We start from the raw sequence: 23,045 nt of genomic DNA on the forward strand, positions 1-23,045 counted from the left end.
CTCTCTCTCTCTCTCTCTCTCTATGCCAAGTAGCTTTACGTGCAATAGCAAGGATGTGAGAAGAGTTAAAGTATAATTATATCAATTGTAAAAAATTCATTCTTTCCTTGTGTGTGTGTGTGTGTGTGCATAAACCGCAGAAATGACGCAAGAACGTTAACGAGGCAATGGAGACGGGACAAACCTGGATGGAATTATTGTGCCATGCTTTTGGCGACTGCAGGTTAGGTGAGCTATTAGTGGCATTGTTTCGTGCTTGAATCTGATGATTCTCTCGAAGTCTATCAGTGCAGCCATTGTTGGACGGAAGAGAGGAGATCGGTGAGATCTCCGCCAACGATCGGATGAGGCTGGTGATAGGATCCGAGCGATTTGGTAGCAGAGATCGTTGACGTTGAACCATCGTCAGCAATCCTACGTCCACCGCATCTTCAGTTTCCTTGCGAAGTGCGGAAGAGTTCTTGGAGTCCCTTCCGGAATTCCGGGGATGACGCAAGATTTGATTGCTGCGTTCCGCTTGAGAGCAGTCGCTTCGAAAAGCTCTATTCTGATCCACGCAGGTATTAACGCCATTGTGAAACGACTTTTGTTGTCTGAGGAAAGCGTCCGCGCGTACGAAACTATCGCTACGGGAGTCTGGAGGCGGAGGCGGAGGCGGAGGCAGAGGCGGTTGCTTTTCGGCTAAGGCTGAACGGGGAGATGTTGGAGGGCTCTGGAAAGCAAGCCAAGCTCTACATGCTACAGCGCTCTATCAGAGATTTATATAGATCGGATGTGTAGAGCAATGTAGCGAGATATAGTTATGAAGCATCGCGCGGCCAATTCGTAGTTTACCGTGTGCAGTTCTCTAGTTAATTGTTTTAATATAATGGTAACAATTAGTCGAGTGCGTTGAATGCGCACTTACTTGATTTTCGTTGTACTTTCGATAGTCGTAGGCCTTCTTCGCGGAGACAAAAGGCCGTTCGTTCATCGTTTCAGCTCGTGGCCTGGCAGACGCGAGACTCCCGTTGTACTTTCGTGCGTGCGACGATCTCTGCGAGAGCAGAGGGCTCGCCGGTGCTGAAGTGTACAGAGATCTGCAGGGCGTCTGAAAATACAGCTTTGACTTAATTTATAAACTTTATTAATAGTATGCCATATTTATAGAATCATCTTTATACTTGTCCGGACAAAGAGCTAGCGGTCCAATTATCGTCGTCGTCGTCGAGAACCGCGGAATCACTGGCGTAGCCATCCTGCCTCAGTCTGCCCCTCTGCAGACTTCTCAGCTCACCAATAACGCGATTTCCCGTTTCTTGGCGCCAGAGCTTTCCAGGATTCCTCTCGTCTCTCCTCGCGGCTAATTTCAACTGTTGCTGTCGCAACCAGGACAACCTGTTATACAATGATAAAAGATCGTGAGAGGCTTCGTTTGGGCCGTTCTAAATTTGTAAATATGTCAGAGAGCGCGGTTAGGCGGGCCTCTAGAAATAGTAAAGGGGATTTTTCTCGATAGAAATACAATCTATCTCACCCATCGATGTGATCGTTGTTCGTAGGTTTGCTGGTAGATCCATTGGCAAAATCTGACGGAGGATCGGGAGTATTCGGAGTGAGAGGACTGATGGGTCTCGTCGATTGGAGATCCGTAAAGTCGATAGCTGGACTAGCAGTTATCGATTTGGCAGTCGCTTTCCTCACGAGAGACGGGGACGATAGCTTTTGCTGCTTTATCATGTCCGTAGTCGCGCCATAAGAGAAAGGTTGACTAGTCTGCCTTGCATGGTACGGTATATCCTCGTCGATGAAGTCGATGTTACCAGGTGGCGAGAACGAGTCCGTCTGCTGCTGAACTTTCTTGTAATAAGAATCGCTCGGGACTGTCGCTTTCCCAGGCTCGCTATATTCGTTCCTAAGGGTGCTACTGTAGCTGCCACCGGAGTTGTACGTAGGAGTACTGCAGGACTCTTTGAGTCCGTAACTCCTGCAGGAGGAATCCTTCAGAGTGGAGTAAGTCGAGGTGGAGCCATGGCTGCTCCCATAATTGCGGCCATCTTGGATAAACATTTTGTCCGCTCTGTCTCGATTGTAAAAGCTCTCGTTCGGCGGATCTGGCATTGACTGTTGAGAGGAGGAAAATCGTCATTGGTATACATACATACATATATATATATATATAGTTATTATACATCCGATGGAAAATGAAGGATTAATAGCGAGGTCACGCGTGGGTGGAGCACTGACCTCAACAGTAAGCATCATATCGTGCAATAGCTTGTCAAGATCACCGTGGGCCTGGCTCTCAGGTTCAGGTTCAGGTTCTGGCTCGGGTGGGCTGGGACGTTGCGGGGGAGCACTGCTGATACCGCTGTCCATGGAAACCGTCAACGGCGAGCCACGAGTAACGGCCGTGCCAGTCCCTTGATGCACCACTGCGTAAAGGGAGCCATCGATGGGTCCGCAGGTGTAGCCCAGGCCTCTCGGCGACGTCTGCACCGAGGAACTAGTCCCTGCAGACGCTGCTGCTGCCGCTACTGCCGGAGCCAACGAATTTTCTCGATCCTCTGCAATGACGAAAATACAGCGATTACCATAACGGAGAAAACCTTCGCTGAAAAATCATCCACTCCGCACTGCACTGGCGATTCGCGGTTTCTCCATTCTACGGGCTTTCACACAGACACGTGTATCGGCGTACGTGTGGGCTCTTACATACGTGTGCACGCTCACGCTCGCGCGTACCATTTCAGTCGCTGTTCGATCCTTCTACGGCAACTCTCCGTGCAACTCGCTCGCTCTTTCGCTCCTCGCCTCAATCCCAATTTCATTTCTACGAATTATCTCGCGTCTTCCCGAGTCGCCTTCTCTTCTTCGACCCTGCGTGCAGCCTCTTTAATATATGTATAATATAGAATCAATCGAGTTTACCGCACTCTGATGAATCACCAGTGTTTTCCACACTGCGATCGAGGCTATTTTCACTTTGGTCGACGGATATACATATACATAGAGGAAAAGTTGGCCGTTGCTGCTGTTTCGTGGCGAACGACACTGTTCGTATTCCTGGTGTGGAGACTGAACTGGGACAAGGACGCGTGGTTTGTGCGTAAAGGGAAGCTTTATACGTATACGCTAGGTGGGGGTCGCTCGGGCGAGCTGGGTAGGTGGTTGAGCGAAGCAGCCAATTAAAAAATAATGCAAGCGGAAAAAATCAAGGATCCCACTGTTCGTTGCGTCACTATTGTTTACTCTAGTCGTTCCAACGAGTTTTCGTGCCTCTGTTTCTTCTCGCACCAATTGTAGTGCGACTAAGAAAAGAGAGAATATATAGGGAGGAGGGGGGGAGGGGGGGGATAAGAGGTCGTTTTGCATTTGCACACCGAATGTTCCGGCCGCGTGTGTCTGGAGAAACCATAATTAGCCTCGGACAGTGCTTGAGACTGGTCGTTAACCTTACAGACTGACCTAAATCAGTAAAGTTTCATTGGTTGCTTTTTCTAGTAAAATTTGAATGAAAGATGACCGATAAGAGCAGGCCAAGTAGAAAAAGGGAGATATTCCCATGTACATAGCTACGTATACGTAAAAGGAACGAAGTCGAGTGTATCGCTGGCGACAACTACCAAGTACGGGATATTTTTCTAAAGATCGTGCTTTCCGAGAAGAAACTTTCCCGCGTACACCGTGTTACGGTAGGTAGCGCGTACATATATATATATAATATTATTTAGGAGGAGGAGCAGAGAAAAGCCATGCATTCGGATTGGTGCATGTGTTTTGCTCGAAGAGTCTTTGAAATGGGAATTAAAGTCGATCTTGAAGAGAAAGCTGAATTTGGTGAATGAAAAATTAAGAGTGAGTGAGTGAGAGAGAGAGAGAGAGAAGACTCTCGTTAAATCGCAATGAAAAAATAAAACTGACCTTTTTTAATGACGGGGCTAGATCGTAGGATGGGAACCTCGCGAAAGATCCGGTGCAGCGTAGGGTCGCGCGAAAACTATCCAACTGACTGTTGAATGCTGTCCTCCTGACTGACGCGCTCTCCTTCTCTTTCGATCTATCTATCTATCTCGCTCGCTCTCTCTCACTCGCTCTCTCCTCTTGGCGTGACGGTCCATGCCAGGAATAAACCACCAAGTACGCCCCACCACCAAAACCGCACCTATATACCATCCTCCCACTCTCTCAATTTTCCGTGTCTTTATACGTTTCCTACGCATAACCGGGACCCCCTTATTCTTTCTTAAATACTATACTCTAGAGCTCTAGCTATTATATATATATATATATATATATACATCGAGAAAGCAAATTGGCATAGGATGCTGTGATAGCCCTACGAACGCGTGGGTGAAATTTATATAGAAAACGCGAGGCTACGCTACCTACACGCGTTTTCTCTTTCGATTAATTCGAATTGACCCGACCGAACCTCCTCCTGCAGCAGATGATCGCCTTCCGCGAATCATCGAGCAATCTCATCATCAGCCTCCGACCTTCGATCTATTTCAAGAGGCCCGATCCTACCATACCGACGCCACCACGCGTTCCTGTACCATTCAACCAAAGTTTCCGATGCCAAAGCAAACTTCCATCCACTAGTTCCATCTAATTGCTTACATACATATACATACTGTATTGTATATCACACTCTCGAATAGAACCCTCCACATGTCCGATAGGTTAATGAAGCGACGTGAGCAAATTAGTGGAGGGAAAACTCGTTAGACGAGCTGATTAATTAGCTGGAACCTCGTCAAATTAATATTACGAATATCAACGGATAAGAGCTATTACGTTCTCGCAATAAAACGGTAATTATAGCTAGACGAGGACCGTGCGCGTTGCGTGTAAACATTAAAATATCTTGACCTCGAATTGGCCGTTACGTCGAGTATAATTACATTGCACAGTTTGCGTAATCTTTACGTCTAATCGGATCGTCGAAAATGACTCACCGTCGTCGCTCATTTCGAGATTCGTATAGCTGTCCCAGTGGAGGATCGGATCGTGATGAGCCGAGGCACGAGGAACACCTGGCGTAGGTGCCGGTACCGGGCCATCCTGACGGCGAGCATCAGTAGCGAAGTAGAGGGTCACAACGCTATCCCGTGGACAGCGTGGATCGTCACAAGCAACGTCCAGCTCGGTACGAGAAAATGAGACGACATTCTCGGTGATTACGCAGGTGTGAAACTTTGAACACAGTTACAAAGATATTAATTTACATCCTTCGCCTGTTAAATGCACACACGAAAATCAATCGTCCATTCACCTGCAGCGAAAATATCACTTCTCGGCTCTGTTTCGAGTAAACCCGGTGGTAACATTTAACAAGGATGTCGCCTCGCAAGCGAAGACCGCCGAGATTGACGGTGAATTCGTGCGCATTCGTTACGGAGTAAAGATCCGACGTGTAGACTGGAGTTAGGCCTTCGTACACTTTGAGAAACGCTCGACAGCCGGTAGGTTCGAACAGGGGTACTCCCAGGACTGTCAGGTGAGTCAAGTACAGGGGAGACTGGCTGATCCTCAAGGATCCTGAGAGCAGACCACTGAAGTATTCGATGTATCTAGAAATACAGAAAACGTGTTACTCTCGTTAAAACGCTTCGTTAATTTCTCTGGATGAAGAGAGCAAGATATAAATACCTGCGATGCGATGGAACCCTCAGCGGTCCAATCTTATCGTGAAGGAACCTCCTCATGGCGAACCTGTCCAGAGCCTGATCCCTCCCACCACATATACTGCTGTAGTTCATGTACGCCGAGACTGCCACACCCAGTCGCTCCTTGTTCCCCCTGTGCATGAATGTTTAACTCATTTAAATTGTGAAAATCCATGATCGACGTGACTCGACATCAGACCTATTACAGGCTTGCCATCTACTCCACTTTTTCCTACACCGTGTCCTCTTTCGAAAACGTACTACAAGAGACTTTACAATTCTCCTCCATTTGCAATATTCTAACAAATTACAATGTTCTCCAGTAAACTTATTTTTAACAATCTTATATCCTTTACTTGAAATTTAATACATAAAATGTAACAAATGTCAAGCCTATGTTGGTGTATATTATAAATTAGAGAAAGACCTTGAGTGCAGAACCACAGCACGATTATTGGCGCCTTTTAACCAGGAGTCCAGCTCCTTGCAGAGTGCGCAAAGTCTTTCCAAGCTCGGTGCCAGGCCTTGCGGCCATCCAACTTCTCTCGTGTTCGCCTCGGCATTGCGACCAGGAGCCGATAAATTAAATATCTGCGAAAGAAAATGAGTAAATCGTTTTCTCGGTTATGCAAGGCCTTCGAAACGGTACCATGTAATTGTTGGCGTGTTTTGCCCGCAGTAGGCTAGTGGCGTGCTCCAGGACTCCCCGTACATCCTCTCTGTACCAAAGAGCGATGATTCTCTCGGTAACGTAACAGAGCTCCATTACTTCCGTGACGCGTCCGCCTCCCCCTCCACCCCCTCCTCCTCCTCCTTCTGAAATTGTTGCTGTCGCTGGCGACGTCGTGGTACCCTTTCCAGCGTCGATCTTCCTCGACGCTGAGTCCGCGCCAACGCCCAGCGTCCTTGCCAGCGACGTGACTCCTTGCATCTGGAACAATCGTCATATATATATATATATATATATATAGGTACATAAACAATAGACTTTGCTTCTTATTTGCTACGCGCTCTCCCAGATTTCGCGCCGCGCCTGCTGGACTCCAAAAATACATTTATAGGATCACGCAAAATCACAGGGGGGGCAAGAAGCAACGTTTATTGAGAATCGCCGCGCCAAAAATATTCCACCTTAGGAAAACATTACGTTATACACAGGGCGAGGCACTTAAAATGCACCAGAGTTGAAATATAAAAATTCATTTATCTCTGTGACTGTACAAAATATCAGATTTTTAATAGGCTTCTCTGAATGCGAATATAAAGTAGTTTTTAGTAGTTTCTATAAAAAAAATTTAATGTTTGTTTTACAGTTACGAAGGTAGACGTATTCTTATACGTGTATATTCTGCAGAGTCTAAATTACCTAATTCTGTATAAATACACGCGTAAGTCCGAAAGTTTCAATTTAACATAATCAAAATGTGTAGACTTCGATACGATTACTCCGTATATCTCGAGATTCCTTGTTTACAATTCGTGGAATTCCAACACGTCTTTCCTCGAAATTGTTATTATATAATACACGCAATACTATATACAAATTATGTATATATTCACGGGTAAACAAACAAAACTCTCAGACAACGTATTATACAATTGCAGGAATTCACAGTAGAAAGAGGAGATCCGAAAATGTGTGTAAACACAAGAAGGTATATGAAGCAGCGATTATATTGGTGTGAAAATGAAACTCGTGGATTTCCAGGAATACAAGAAAAACGCAGCATTGCTCACCTGCTGTTGTTGCAGATGCTTTTTGCTTCTCGAGATGGTGGTAGCATTCTTTGGCTGTGCAGTCTGGTAAACGCCATTGTGCTGAAAGAAAAGAGCAAGCGGAAGTTTGCAATAAAGAAATCATAGTGTTACGTAATGATAAAGATCCAGGCGTTGTATTGTACTATATAAGACGGACAGTCTCAGACAGCTAGCAGACACACTGGCAAATGTAGGATATCACACGCACACGCACAAGCACACACCTCGCTCTCAATATGGAGGGCAGTATGCCAAACCGTAAAGGCTATACGGTGCAAGAGGGTCTCAGTCTCCTCCTCGAGCGGCCGCTCTTCCGTTTCGTCCTGCAGGGCGTTCCCTTCGTCGTCCTCCTGACGTTTCACACCGCAACGCCAACAATTCGCCCGCAAAAACGCCCTCGACAACGAACTCGCGTTCGAGCTGATCATTTACAATTTTTTGTCACGCTTTTTCTTCTTTACAGCCGATTAAAAAACGCCTGACCTTTCGATCGAGCTACGGAGATCCATATCCGGTTTAGTCGCGAAACCAACGTGACTGGTATACGTGCTTCATTATCAGTCCAGTCCTGCGCTACGTTCACGCACCACACCTATATATATACATATAGGAATATTGCAAATAGCGATATTTCGATTTTTCCGCATACGGAACCGCAAGGATGGAATCTTCCTGCTACGTGTCGCAAAGAGTTTTTGTCGAGTTCCTCGTCGAGTCGCGTCGAGCTTGCGCCACGTTCACGCACCAAACGCGGACCAACGTCACGAACCCTCGCGCACTGATTCGCGGCCGCACGCGGAGAATCGAAGGTACAAGATACTTGCGTTCGCGGCCGGTGACACTCGTAATTGCCGTATACACGTAACGGGAGCCCCCGAACCCGCACGATGTTGACGCGCGACTCGCGAGACGCAGGAATGCCGCCGCCCCGATCGGTCCGCCCGCGGAGCAGCCGAAGGGATGAAATCCTCCTGGTCGCGCGGGTGCAGCAGGCTACCGGCTGCCGGGAATCCGCCGCGTCTCCATGGCGACCGTGCCGTTGCAGCGTTCACGCAAACTCGCCCTAATGCCCGAAACCCGCGAAATTCCACCTTACACACTCCGACCTACCACTGACGAGCTGCAACTGACCCTTCCTGCTCAACACAGAAACCTCCGCGGCGTTTCACTGTGCCACTCCCCAATTCCGACCTTAATTTTTTAGCCGCTGCCATGCCGCCCCGACAATCCCTGCATAATTACGCGATTGGCTCAAAGTTCGATCGACCCGTGACCAGCGGTATTCCGCGCGATGATATCATTCCGAAGAACCGTGCTAGGTACACGTTCCTGTATATACACTAATAATATTGTCAAAGCGCTCGGTATACGAAAGCGTGCTACGCATATGTATACTCGCGTCCTTCGAACGAAAGAGCGCACTGCTGAACGACTTATCTGACCACGGTGACCTCTGACCTCTTTGTCTCCCGATCATTAATTCTTCTTTCCTTTTCAATACGCTAGCAAGCAATTATCCGTGTTGCGTAAAGCAGCGATTTGTCCGGCTCGAGAGAGGCAGTTTTTAGTCGCAGAGTTTTAACCTTATGCGCGCCTCGCGATAAAAGAACCAAGAATAGACTCTCTCTCTCTCTCTCTCTCGAGTATATACACATGGTATATATATCATAGCGTGACTGACGGCGCCACGTAATATTTTTGAAATCGGCCAGGTCTTAGCGGAATCGCCGACGCGAGGCGTTTCGAGGAACGACGAGGCTTCGGCCAAATGTGCGGAGTCAGCTGATCAGCGCAGCGCGACGTGCCTCGTGTCGGTTGACTTTTCCTGCACGGAGCGAGATTTTGCGAGCGAGAAACTCAATACAGATTACTTACCGGATAGATAGGCTGCTGCTGGCGGATCGGACGCGCGTTGCCACGATGAATAATCGAGCCAACTGCCGACGGCATATCATGGAATAGATATGTATACGTATATGCGTGCTGTCGAAGGAACGAAAAGCCACGCGTGTTGCGCGAGCGAGAGGCGAGAGCCGGTTTGGGCGGTTTGGCCAGTGAATTGGCGCTTGCGCTTACGCCTCCGCGCGCACCGTTCCTTGCGTCGCATCCATCGCGTTGTAGCGCTCTTCCGCTACAGTACGAACCGAGAGAGAGAGAGAGAGAGAGAGAGAGAGAGGACTCTACAGTAGTAGTGGTAGGCGAGTACTAGCGGCCTCCAGTCGCTCTTTTACTTTTTCCAAAAGTTACCCCGAAGGATTCGACTCGGCCGCCGAAGATCGTCTATATCTATATCGTTGTTACGCACCGCTGCATATATATGCGTTTTACGGATAAATCCGGCACAAGCCTACCCCCACTCAACCCTCTGCATCCAATACCATCAGCACCCTTCCACCGCGAGACTCGCGTGTGTCAACATCTGGATAGTCTCTCCCACCAGACGACGCAGACGGCTTTATCAATGGCTATTTTCATAAATTAATCGAAATAAGACGGCGCTAAGCAATATGGAGAGTAATAGAAGCGTGATTGAGGATGAAGGACGCGTTAAAAAATTCGCAGAGCCCGCATACCTATATAGGACGCGAGACGACAAACGATCCGCGATCCGTCTACGCGGGAACCGGTTTTCAAGATTACGTCTTGCGGTATGCTCATCGAATTTCCGTCGATATATAACGAGGACCATTCACCTCGCCTTTGAATTATCTACACCGACTTTGCCTAGTGTATATTTAAATATATATATAGTCGTCCTTACGTAGACACGATAGGAAAAGGCAGATGCTCCATTAACAGACCTATTTTCGTTCTTTTTGCTTTTCCACGCTTGACAGAGACACGAAATGAAACACGTGTTTATAGCGCAGTTAGTACACAGCGTGCGCGAGCTACGCTCTACGAGATGTAAATCGACGGTTGACGATTAGCAGTAGCGCGGAGCGCCCCGGTCGCAGCCGATGGAACGTGTTATTGTTTATGTGTCGAACGAGAATACGCGCCTGCGCAGACTCGACCTACATCGAGTGCTGCTGTACTTCGCAGTTCGCACAGCAGCACAGCACAGCGATCTGCGATGCTACGCTACTCTACTGATCATTGCTACTCCAAGTTGCACTCACCGCGACTCGTTGACTGTTGATCGGACTAGGGCTGGAACTGGGGGTGGAATCCGGCGTGGAAAAGTCGACGGCTATCGGGGATGGAGAATTATTGGCCAGTACCGTTGGAAAGGCTCTAGCTGGATCTGCCTGCCATTGTTTGTGGATCTGTTGAGAGGTGTCCCGAAAGCGTGCACCCTGGAAACGAGAGAGACAAATGGAGAAATGGTCGTGAGGAGTTTGTAAACAGAGGAACGGGCGATACAACGCTGCATCGTAGGAACAGTGTGCCCTTGAGGAATCGGATCATATGCAAATTGCGTGAAATACGTGCCACGCAAGATGGCACACACGCTTCGATTAGTCTCGGATATTTGCCTACGGACAATCGACAATTGAATGGAGAATTCTCGTAATCGTCATCGGCTCGCGTGTAGGAACAGCTTTGATAGATATACCATTACACATACGCAGGTATACATTGTGCAAGCAGAAGGTTCGATCTTATAAAGAAATATCTATATTTGGAAGTGGCATCTGGATTTACGGTCGAGATACAGTTTCCGTGGCCTCTCACGACCAGTCTTACCGCGTACCTCGCTGAAGAGGTCGTCCAGTTCTTTTTGAGGGATCCTCGTCTTCATCCCAACATTCTTCGAGATGAAGTTCTTCGTAGAAGAAGAAGAAGAAGAGGACGAAGAAGCAGCAGCAACTCTTTATCGGGCTCGTCTTGCCAAGTGTACGTTGTCGGATGGAAAAAAAAACACAGGGAGGAAGCTCAGCGAACGAATTTCCAGAAATTTCTATACCACAGCTTCCCATTCAGCATTCTTGCAATCGTTTTGGCGCAGCAACTTTTCGCTGGGTGCTTCGTTAATACCGAGCGAACGAATCTCAGAGTTTATTGCTGCTTAATCTCGATCTATGAAAAGAGGTCGCTTGCTTATCCTCCATGCCGAAGCGATATGGTGCATGTATACGAGGGATATCCGCCTCGCTCTCACGTGACCTGCCATGATGTCGTGCCTCGAATAACACTAAATGCCGACGCGCGAACGACGTTCAGAATGTCAGCCGAGAGATTTTTCTTAGCTTTTCAAACAGCCCTCCATCACGTATTTCTTTCAATCCTGCATAGACGAGCTATCGTTTCGCGAGATTTCTCTCCTTTTGGAAAATCTTTCGAGGAGATTAATGTTAATTTATGTGGAGGAGAATCACCGGTGGTTGAAGAAAGCTCGGGATGGCTGGCGAGTGAAAAGAGTCGCATAATAATGTATGAGCTTGACCGGGGCAGAGGCGATACGCGCGCGGCGCGGTTCAGGTGGTTCAGCGTGTTTGGTGCGACTGAGAGAAGTTGGGAGTTGGTACTGGCTGGCGGTACTGGCCAGGCTGGGCAGTACTGGCTCGTGTGTGCTGCGCGCTCCATTCCTTCCCTTGGCTTGCCTTGCCTTGCTAACTTGCTTGCTTGGCTCGGCGGATCACTTGGATCGCAAATGCGCACACTCGCTCATTCACTCTCTTGCTCTCCTCTACGTGCATACGTATATATATATATATATATATATATATATATATATATATATATATATATACATAATGCTTATGCCCCCCCCCCTCTCTCTCTTCTCTTCTCGCTCGCTATTCCATTGCTGCCCATTCCTCGTTGAGACGCCGATGTATTGCCCTCTGCCCCGCTTCCTCAATTGTCTTACTGTCCTCTCACGTGATCGAATGCCACTTAATTCTCCTCTGCCTCTCTGCTATAAGACTAAAAATGTCATTTTCTCCTTTTTTTCTCTCCTCTTTATTTGCAACGCACGCAATTTTTATTGAACAACCGGAAAGCTAGTTCGACTATCGCTAGTCATAAAATATATATATATATATACTGGGTGACTAGTTAACTGCAGTGTCCAGACGTTTAAATGGAGATAACGCGAATAATTACAAGAAAAAAAAATACTCTACTATTTCTAAACCTAAATCTTATACGAAATAAACTATATAAATCCTAAAAATTGTTTCATTCAAAATTTTGTATTTGTCGGAGAAATTCTGTTCAAGTATAAATAATAGAATAATATCAAAGCAAAGTTCTATACCAATAAACAGTATCGAACCAAGCAGCTTTTAATCTTCGAAAACTTCTTAATTACAGAATTAACAATGTTAAACGAATTCTCTTTTCCCGATTATTCAAACTATTAAAATTTAGTTCTTTCTAAATTAAGCAGGCACCCGGTATAGCAGTGCACCAACACGGCGTACTGTTTCCACGAACGTTATCGAGGTTTGCGCTACAACGTGCCACGCGTAACCCTACCACACTACTACCATACATATGTGCGTATAGCGTAAACAAATGTAGCAATCGAGTCCTAAAGCCAGCCAGCTCAGATTTTATTGCCTCGGGACAAAGGGGGGATCGTAAGTGTCACGTGATCCTTTGACAAATAACTCAGCCTGCATCGTTCCTCCCAATAACTCGAGTCGAACCAACGGAAAATCTCTCGGTAAAATATACATACGTTACTCTGTATCGAAATGCATGATTAACTGGAGAAAGAGAGAGAGAGAAGTATAAATGTCATCTTGATAGGAATAAGCGGACTAGTTTTGCAATACTGCAGCGAATTTATCTTCTCGTCTCGTTAGTCGCTCGCACTTGGTGACCAAAGGTCTTCCCAGAGGTTATATACTATATACACACACACATATATATATAGTATATATATATATATATACGATAGGTAGGATAGCCACGGCAAAGCAAACAACCTTATGGCAACCCACTTGAAGCAAGCACCACCCACGTGGCCGTAACCGATCCACATACGCAGCCCTTTACTGCACACCTATATATATATATATATATATACTACCTCTACACTAGAATCCTCTTTGCATTCCTTCGGAGGCCCAACTAAACTCGTACACTACTAACCCTCGCGGCTGGGCCTTATAAAGGTGAGAAAAGCTAACAGATTGAAAAAAATCTCTTTTCTTCCTTCTCTTTCCTCCTCTTCTTCTTACTTCATTCCAGTGAAAATCAAAAGTACATATACATACTACACGTGCTAAGTATACCCAGCAGAGTGTTAATATCGCTAACGAAGCGACCTCGCGCGAAAGTTTCTGCGAAAAAGCATCAATATTCATTAGTGATTGCTTTTACGAGGCAAATGAATTTGGTGTACCATATATATATATATATATATATATATAAGGTAACCGAGAGACCTGGAACACTCGCATGAAAATTGGCCATCAATCTGCTCCTCCCGATAGCACATTAACCACGCGACGGTTATTGCGCGCAAAACACAGTCCAGTGGAGAGTTTATTATTGTTGGATTTATGTATACGTATATACAGGCTGTAGGTTCGCCAACGAACAGTGCCATACCTGTCAACGCGCGCACCTTATCTAATCAGACCTACTCTCTTATCTCCACGAGCATTTACTCGCGGCCTAAGCAGCCGCTTTCAGTATTTTCTGCTTTAATACAGTATATACATATATGCGGTAGAAGAAAAAAAGCCGAGGGAGGATCGATCCCTGAAAAGTTAATTAAGCAAAATTTACCCTCGAGTGACAAAACGTGGACTCCCCGATGAATTATTCAAGCCGAGCAGCGTCTGATTACAAACTAGCAACGCAAGGTCCATGTAAAGCAGCGAATCTCATTAAATGGTTGAAAAGGCGTTTAAGAACGTAGACGCAAAAAGGGCTGGAATAAATGATGGTAAATTGGAAAATACCTGAGCGGTGGTTGAGCCGTGGCCGTTCATATTTCTCCATTCATCTCGAGCGCCGCGCGATTTTGGTCAAACTTTCTCGATCAACGACGGTGCGTGCCTCTCGGCGAGCAGAACCGAGCCACTGCAGCGGAGTATTGCACCGAGCAAAAGATTCGTAAGTCACAGGTCGGTCAGCACGAGTCAAGGACACTCTCTCGACGTTCGCGCCACTAATTTTGGCACACTGGCAGACTGGTTCGACGACCTTCCTCACCTTTCTTTCCCTCTTCGTTCCTTCTCTCATGCCAGCAGCCAATTGCAACAACAACAACAACAACAACGAGAAAAAACAACATTAATATCAATCCCACGATCTCTTCCTCATCTTCTCTCCCGTATAGAATCAAGTGATATCCTTGGTCCCGGTCTCCGTTCCACTTGGACAATTCATCTTTGAAAAATCAGCGGAGAGTGCAGCGTGGATGAATTATATCGACGAACGAGTTTCGAAAGAGAAGAATGAAACCTTTCCCACGTCCTTCGACTTTGAGCGCTTCTCGCAGACTAGCCGTGTAACGCCGTAACTGCCGCGTTCGTTCGGTCGACGAATCACGGAACGACGGACGGACGGACGGAGTAGTTGTGCTACGGAGAGAGCGCGAGAGAGAGAGAGAGAGAGAGAGAGAGAGAGAGTGGTACAACCACAGACACGAAACCACACAGCTATATATCGCCACAGGTAGAGAGCAGAGCAGAGCAGAGCAGAACAGACTCTCTCGGACGATCCGCGATATATGCGAGAAACGAAACCCCGCCAAATACGCCGACACGAGGTTTCCGCGGCCGACCGGTACACGCTATCCCTCGACGCTCTTGAAATTCCTCGAAAAAGTCCCATCGAGGGCCATATTGCGCGGAGATGGCGATATATTCCTCTGGTGGAATCGTTCACGGATCTTATTAGTCATTAAGCCGATATCGTGCATCCGCGAGCGAGTCGAGAGCCAATGTCACGACTCTCCTGCTCCTTTTTCCTCCTAGGCCGGATCGATAGCCCCGACCTCATCGCTCCAAATCCCGTTAAAGCCCCCACGTACCATGACTTTCAAGCGTTCATCCGAGGGACACGCCTACTACACGCCTGACTCTCCTTAATTTACCAACGTGTTTCCGCGATGAACGCGTCAAATAGCGTGGATCATCGTGTATATATATATATATATATATATATACAGTGTATTATAGAGAGAGAGAGAGAGAGAGAGAGAGGAAGGAAGAATTAGCAGGAAATTGCAATTGGAGAAATAAAGAAGCGAGGAAGTACCTAAGCGGCGTGGCGGTAGTGTTTTTGACGAAAGTAAATGGATAGTGGTTTGCTAGTCGAGGATCACGATTTCATCCTCTCCCTCCGGAGCCGGAGAGATTCCTGGTGACCTCGCGCGCTCGCTCTACCGCCTCCCCCTCCTCCCACTACCGCTATCTTCTCATCTTTATTCCTTCGGCTTTTCTCTCTAGCTATATACCAGCAACAGGAATTATGTGTGCTGTATATGTTATAAGCGCTGGACTAGCTGGCCAAGGAAACAAAGGGAAAGAGGAGAAAAGAGTTTTTTTTTCTTTTTGGCTAAAACATTTTGTACGTTGCGAGTGTATACAAGTTCTCGCAGTAGGTAGTGTAGGCACGCCGTGTAAAAGCGTCTATATAGATAGAACGGCAAGTATATCGCGCGTACATGGTCGCAGCATCTCCCGTTTCCTCGGTTCTTGCTGGCTGTTTACAATCCTGGAAGCCCGAGGAAACACGGTTTTCGTCGTCGTACTTGGTCAGGACGGGACGCAACGGTCGATGCACCGTGCCTCCTCGAACAGCCGCAAGCTCCTCTTTGTACCTCCGCTACACTGACTGCACTGGCCCTGCCCTGCCCTGCCCTGCCCTGCCCTACCCCGTTCGACCAACAGTTTCCTCCCCCATACGCGGTAATCGTAACACGATCGTGCGCGCGCACCATTAATTAACCACATTTTTCACTTACCTTATCCTCGCAGCTCTTGTGGCAGATGTATTTGCATACTGAAAACAAACAAGTTTTCTTTCATTATTTTATGTAAATATTTACATCGGCACGCTCGCTCTCTCTCTCTCTCTCTCTCTCTCCTCACCCTGCCTCCCTCTGTCCCCCGAATTACCAACTACCGAGAGAGCCACACTCTGTTTTACCGACTTACCTCTGCAGCAAGATGCCTGCTTGATCATCGCTTGATGGCACAAGTGACAGGGACGTGATTTGCGCAACTGCTTCGTTCGAAAGACATGGCACTGCGGCTCAAACTCCTTCTAAAAGTCAAGAAGAGGAAAACAGCTGAGTGAGTGTGTACGTGTATGATACATTGCGAGTCTTCGATAGTGAAAGCCTCGAATAAATATTGGCCTGAGAGCCAAGTTTAACGGGTTCAAAGCACTGCGAGTGCCATAAGCGTTTCAAGTGGAATCAAAAGTGCTTAACTTCTGGCCTCGCCTAACGTTACGACGCTCTTTCCCGGAATTGAAGACAATTGGTCGGAATTGGGCCAAACTATGAAATAATCTATTATATTGCCTGTGAAAGAAAGGGAGGAGGAGGAGGAGGAGGAGGAAGAAGAAGAAGAAGAAGAAGAAGAAAATGAAAAGAGTGGAAACACAGAGGCCGCTTTGTCATCGGATTGCGCTTTCACTCGAAATGATTGCTGCCGCACGAAGCTGCTGCTGGACTTGTTGCATTAAAATCGCCAGAGGCCTCTCGAAGCGACCCACGCGCATCTAATATCTATTCGTCCCTTTCCGATCTCTATCCTCTCTCCTGCGAGAACTCACACACTTTTTCCCTTTTTCTCAGCCATGCATGCACGTTACATTATACACGCGTACACTCCGCAGGAAATGGCCGTCGACTATTCTTGGAGCTCGTGTCAGTAAACGCGGTACGCCCAGTAAACCGTACTGCAGCGACTCGCACCGTTTGCACGTGAAATCAAGCAAAGTTCCGAAACACGCGACGCCTCGAAAATAAGGGGACGCGTGTAAGAATTCGGCATGAATGCGTTAGCCGTGGTCTGTTTCCGCGTCGGATTTACCGCATGGCCGACGACCAAGGGATTACCAATCAGGGCCAGAACAGCCTATCCCTCTCCCAGTTTCTTTTCTTTTCTCTCTCTTTTTTTTTTTTTTTTTTTTCTTATTTTTGCACGCGAAGAGCACCGCGCCCGGAATGCCAATGGCCGCACTTTCTGAGTTATCGCTTAGCTCGGAGGGAAAATGCTGCCTGAGCGCCCACACGATGCTTCGACGCTCTGCTCTTCGTTTCGTCGCGTTAATATAGTGATACAATATATATATACCGATATAAATTGAGTAGACGTTATAGAGAATCGCTTCGTGCTGACAGCAGGACTAACGCGGAATGGCAAAAATACAAAGTGTCGCAGTCGGCAAACTTTTGCAATCCATCTATATACGCGCACGAATACTATATATACATGTATATAATACATGTGAAAAATAAGGAGATTAGGTTGCGTCGAAGAGCTGCAATGAATAGTAAAACGTGCCATGACGGATGAGCCAGATGAGCGCGCCTCGTCTCTCCACTCTATACCTCCGAACTAACCTCTCGCGCGTTTCAAGTTTCAGAAGGGTTTTCTGCGACAAGCTCAACCGGTTCCTCCTCGCGTCATGCACGTTCCAATTTTTCTGCACTATTGCCTCGATTGGCCGCTCATTCGCTCGTATCAGTATTTCCTCCTCCACCAGATGATACTTCTCATGGAAAGTGGTAAAAAATCCAAACTGCTTTGGCCTGCTTACTGCTCTCGAAGCGAGCGAACAGTGCTTCTTTCTTGGCTTGTCAAAACAAGACGCGAAGGGGGGAGGAGGAGGACCGAGTACCGACCGATGGCCATGAGACACACACGTGTCTCCGTATAGGAAGCCGCTTTACTCGGAAACATCATAATCTCTAGCTGTTGGCCCGCATGCTTCGTCTAACAAATACAACACATATATCTTTCTTTCGATGGACCCATCCCCCCCCCCCCCCACCCTACCGCCATCTTGGAATTTCCACTCGAACTACCCGAGTCCAAGGAGTCGATGACGAGCAATCTAATTATAATATATCCAGGAGGATCGTCATCGCCGTCGCTCGAACCGGTTAACCAGCGACTTTCCTCGTTAACTCGCAATAAATGCCTGATTTACAAACTGCTGTTTCCTCCGCGCCGAGATTTACCAAAGTTTCCTTCTCCAAGCTGTATGGGCACTGCTATATGTATACATTGTTCGAGTGGAGAAAAGTAGGAAAGTGGAACGCTCGTAACGAGCAGAGTCTACTGTTAGGAATCTTCGAGTTTATTCTGCTTTTGGACTCTATACTCCATCTCCCATGTGTCGTCGTATATATAGATCTTTCATCGTAATTATCAGTAATTCCACATATATCGACTGGAGCGATCGGCATTCCGACCTCGGTCCGCCGCCTGCAGGTTACTCAATCGTTTCTTCTGCATCCGGTGTGTACGCGTAACCTTCGAGCAATCGTATCGACGCATTAGCATATTAAAATCTGATCGTTTGGGAAATTCAAAGTACCAACGATCGACTTATCCCCGTAGTGATCTCGTTAACGAGGCTGAATATTTTGCGCGACTCGCTGTGCGTTACGTGTTTATTATAATGCTACACCGCAGTGCATACGTCCCATTGTTCGCGCTAATCGGTTTAAATGATATAAAACTGAGTTCAGTCAAGGACTTTGACTCATTCATCGAATATAGCTGCCGCGTGCGATCTCAAGACAACAAAATATGTTTTCAGCAGCCGAGTCGCGTGCTGCCGGAAATAAAGGGGATATATATAAAACTTTATATATCGCAGTTGCGCATTATTGATTTCCGTACACATAACAGCATCGTGTATATATATATATATATGTAATTACAAGGACGACTCAACTGCATTACTGTAAATGTTTAATGGGTGATTAGCTGATTTTTGGCTGCCATGGTCAACCAAACGCACGCACGCAACGCACGCACGCACGTACGGAAACAAAAGGTGTGCCAACAATCGAGGGTTACGAACTTGTGAATCATCGTGCGCGCGCTCTGCCTGAAAAAATGATTGACCAAGCTTCGTGGAAAATCAATTTCATTGAAATAAGTTTACGTTGGCTATATTCAGACGTGTCTCGGGGTCCGGGGTCAGCAGCCCTCCCCTAATTCCGTCTAATTGCGTAAGTAAGTATAAATAATAACTATATATAGGGGCCAAGTCGTTAAGTTAACGAAGGACGGGCATCGATCGATGGGGGAAGCGAGCATCAACAGCATTTTTCCACTACTGCTAAATACATACACTCATCCAACGCACGATTCATCCCGCGATGACTCGAAAACCTCTAATTTGCGAAGAACAATGAAATAGGCTAAAAATGCTGAGGCAATATTTTACATAAGCTCGAATGGAATACGTCGAGTGCTGGTACGAGCCATCGAAACAGTCTCGACGATCTTTCCGAAGCCGATACTTGGAAATATCATGCAAGTCTGTAAATAACCGCACTAATCTGCGTATTCTTTGAAATTCAGGGTGACCTCTCTCTCTTTGATTGCGTTGTTGCTGTTGCAGAAGCAGCAGACCTTGCAATGGCCGGATTATCTGGTAATCGGCGTAGTCCTCGCGATTTCTGGCCTCATTGGTCTCTACTACAGATTCACCGGTGGTCGACAGAAGACTGTGGAGGTTCCGCGACTTATTTCATTATAACTATATATATATATATATATATATATATACATAATGCCACTGTTCGGTGATTCGACTTTAATATTTCGTGCACGCGGTGGTTTTTTTATCGACAGGAGTACTTCTCGGCGAATCGTTCGATGAACGCACTACCACTGGCAATCGCCTTGATGGTCTCATTCGTGTCAGCAATCACCCTCCTCGGAATAAGCTCGGAGAATTATGTCTACGGTACGCAATTCGCCATTTTTTATCTTGGCGCTGCCATAGGCACGCCACTGGCCATGTACCTCTACCTGCCAGTTTTCTTTCAACTAAATACCACTAGTGTCTATGAGGTGAGTGATAAAGGAAAATATATAGATTACATTAGTATAAATAAATACCAGAGTTAAAAGCTACGGCGCCGTGCTTTCATAAATAACAGTATCTCGAGAGAAGATTCGGCGTAACGACCAGATTAGTCACGAGTGTAGCCATTTTCGTGCAATTGATGCTATACACCGGTGTCGTCCTCTATGCGCCCTCCTTGGCACTAGAAGCTACGACTGGTCTATCCGGGACTACCAGCGTACTGCTAATAGGACTGATTTGCACCTTCTACTCGACCATCGGTGGCATCAAAGCCGTTCTCGTAACCGATGTCTTTCAAGGCTTCCTCATGTTCGCGTCCATCCTAACCGTGCTTGGCATAGCTAACGAGGAAATCGAAGGAGGATTGGCCAGTGTCTGGCGCTTGGCCAACGAGGGCGGTCGAGTGAATTTTTTCGAGTTGGTTATTCACGCTCACGGTGAAAAGAGAGAAAACTTTCGACTCAACGACGACACACTACATTGTAATTCACAGTTTCAGATTAGATCCAACGGTACGTCACACCTGGTGGGGCCTGTTGTTCGGCGGAGCCTGCTTGTTCCTGTCTCTTTACGGCGTAAACCAAGTCCAGGTGCAACGATTACTTACCACCAAGTACGTGCTTTATGTCAATGCTCGGTATATACCCCATAGAAACGCGTAGAAACTCAATTAATAGCAGCATTGATCCCGCAAACTTTTATCCGCAGGAGCCTCCGGTCGTCGCAGATGGCGCTGCTATTGAATCTGCCATTCATGCTAGCCTTCGGATTGGTCACGTGTTACTCCGGGCTTGCGCTCTACGCCATCTACAAAGACTGCGATCCAACACTGTCGGGGAGCATCGATTCACCGGACAAGATCATGGTGTTCTTTGTGGCGGAAAGAATGTCCAGGCTGCCGGGACTTCCTGGTCTTTTCGTCGCTGGAATCTTCAGTGCCAGTCTCAGTACCATCTCCGCCATGTTGAATTCGTTGGCAGCGGTTGCTCTCGAGGATTACGTTAAACCACTGTGCAAGATATTTCGCGTTGAAATCTCGGACGAGCGTAGGACTCTGTTGGGAAAGGGTCTGGCTATACTCAATGGTGTCATCTGTCTGCTCTTGGCCTTCCTGGCCAGAGAGATGGGAAGCTTGGTGGAGGTGGCAATGTCGATTTCCGGAGCGATCGGCGGTCCCGTCCTTGGCGTTTTTTCACTCGGCATCTTTCTCGAGAATGCAAATGAGATTGGCGCTGTGGTCGGTACGATAACTGGCCTAACCCTCGGCCTGTGGGCCACTTTTGGCCAACCGCGGCCCATCGATCATGGCCTGCCGGTATCGATAGACGCCTGCAACTCGACGATCCTCTCGTCGACGCCAGCACCGACCAATCAAACGCAAGATTATTTTTATTTGTACAAAATATCTTACGTCTGGTACACTCCCATGGGAATGCAAATTACCATGGCCATAGGCATTTTGGCCAGTTTCATAGCCAGCCGAGTGTTTCGAGTGAAGCAACGTCCATTGGATCCCAATCTCTTTACGCCGTGCTTGGCCAAGAGGATCAGACGTCGCATGGAAAATGCGGAGGTAATTCCTAGCAGCCAAGTCTTTGTACTGGAAGCAGATTTAAAAAGTTGAAAGAAATGTTACGCCACTTTTGGCAAATTCCGCAAAACGAGACCGTGATTAAAAGGCAAGCAGTTTTAAATGATGCAAATACGCCAGCGTTTCTTTGTTGGCGTAAACGACAATCCTGTGTGTGTGTGTGTGTGTGTGTGTGTGTGTGTATACGTAGATTACATGTATAAGCTAGAAAAAGAGATGACGCGGGCGTGAGAACGTTGCCTCTACTAAGCTATTCTAATATCCTATGGCACGGTGTATTTAAACAGGAGGTCCCCTTGTACCACGGCGTGACTCGTTAAAATGATCAACGATTAAAAGTTTTTTTTTCCTTTTATCGATCCAACGGATCATTTTCGGTAATCGTCTCTCTCTCTCTCTCTCTCTCTCTCTCTCTCTCTCTCTCTCTCTCCGTCTCTTGCACCGAAAAGTTCTCAGGTACCGTGAAAGTCGAGGATGCGGCGTTGTGTACAGGTCGTAGGTTGTAGCAAAATATGAGGAAGAAGGGGGAACCCTCATGAATGGTACGTTGACCAGCAGAGCCACAGCCACTGCAGCGGCCTATGCCTCGAGAGATCTTTCTTTCTCTCCGACGCAGCGCAGGCAGCGTGCATTCACCGTGCTCGGGACGAAAATTCAGAGTAGGCGCGCGAGGCTAATGCTAAATGTTACGACAGATGGTAGCATCAGCTGTTCGGGGCTGCCCCAACAGACCGCGACGATTTGGTAAATCAAGCAATTTATCGGCTACGACTTTCGATCGAAGCGTGCCGGAATTTGCAGGTTATGTTGCGCTCTGCATCCCCCTCGCGCACAATAGTCTTTTCATTTACCTGCCACGTAATTCGAGATGATCCCAGGAAGATCAGGCAAAGTATATTCTATACCATCTTGCTGGGAGGTCCAAGGAAGGAAGGTAATACCTACTCGCGGTACTCTTCTTATTATTATTCTACTCTTCGGTTCATCGACTGACCAAGGTGACCAGTCGACTGTGCTTCCGAAATGAAATTTCTCCAGAGACGTTGACGAAGAAAAAATTCCTTTTT

At 47.1% G+C, this 23,045-nt stretch overlaps 2 protein-coding genes across 4 annotated transcripts in view; one reads left to right on the forward strand and one right to left on the reverse strand.

The window, feature by feature from the left end:
- by (blistery) overlaps positions 1-23,045 on the reverse strand; it is a 32,011-nt gene that overhangs the window by 3,755 nt on the left and 5,211 nt on the right. For 2 of the 3 annotated variants that reach the window (XM_066731605.1, XM_066731606.1), the window contains exons 2-15: positions 16,481-16,589; positions 16,288-16,325; positions 10,532-10,708; positions 7,389-7,469; positions 6,301-6,582; positions 6,079-6,242; positions 5,635-5,784; positions 5,258-5,555; positions 4,941-5,178; positions 2,227-2,546; positions 1,517-2,103; positions 1,164-1,377; positions 908-1,090; positions 185-712 (exon numbers count right to left, since the gene is read on the reverse strand). In XM_066731605.1, coding sequence (XP_066587702.1) covers positions 185-712; positions 908-1,090; positions 1,164-1,377; positions 1,517-2,103; positions 2,227-2,546; positions 4,941-5,178; positions 5,258-5,555; positions 5,635-5,784; positions 6,079-6,242; positions 6,301-6,582; positions 7,389-7,469; positions 10,532-10,708; positions 16,288-16,325; positions 16,481-16,589 — 3,369 coding nt within the window. The remainder of the gene's footprint in view (positions 1-184; positions 713-907; positions 1,091-1,163; positions 1,378-1,516; positions 2,104-2,226; positions 2,547-4,940; positions 5,179-5,257; positions 5,556-5,634; positions 5,785-6,078; positions 6,243-6,300; positions 6,583-7,388; positions 7,470-10,531; positions 10,709-16,287; positions 16,326-16,480; positions 16,590-23,045) is intronic. The other variant, XM_066731608.1, reaches the window with a different exon arrangement.
- On the forward strand, positions 19,781-22,269 carry LOC136776227 (putative sodium-dependent multivitamin transporter). Its single transcript, XM_066731609.1, has 6 exons — positions 19,781-19,832; positions 19,917-20,030; positions 20,150-20,371; positions 20,461-20,804; positions 20,881-21,000; positions 21,096-22,269. Exons 1-6 carry the CDS (start codon positions 19,827-19,829, stop codon positions 22,009-22,011), a joined length of 1,722 nt encoding a protein of 573 aa, XP_066587706.1. The 5' UTR covers positions 19,781-19,826; the 3' UTR covers positions 22,012-22,269.

This window comes from Prorops nasuta, unplaced genomic scaffold (genome assembly GCF_024137725.1).
Source record: "Prorops nasuta isolate Cenicafe-Biocafe unplaced genomic scaffold, Cenicafe_Pnas_1.2 PNAS00009, whole genome shotgun sequence".
Classification (NCBI taxonomy): domain Eukaryota; kingdom Metazoa; phylum Arthropoda; class Insecta; order Hymenoptera; family Bethylidae; genus Prorops; species Prorops nasuta.

Coding starts and splice junctions, on each gene's coding strand:
- LOC136776227 (XM_066731609.1), top strand. Junction 20,031..20,149: donor GTCGACAGAAGACTGTGGAG/GTTCCGCGACTT, acceptor TTTTATCGACAG/GAGTACTTCTCGGCGAATCG. Junction 21,001..21,095: donor CAACGATTACTTACCACCAA/GTACGTGCTTTA, acceptor TTTTATCCGCAG/GAGCCTCCGGTCGTCGCAGA.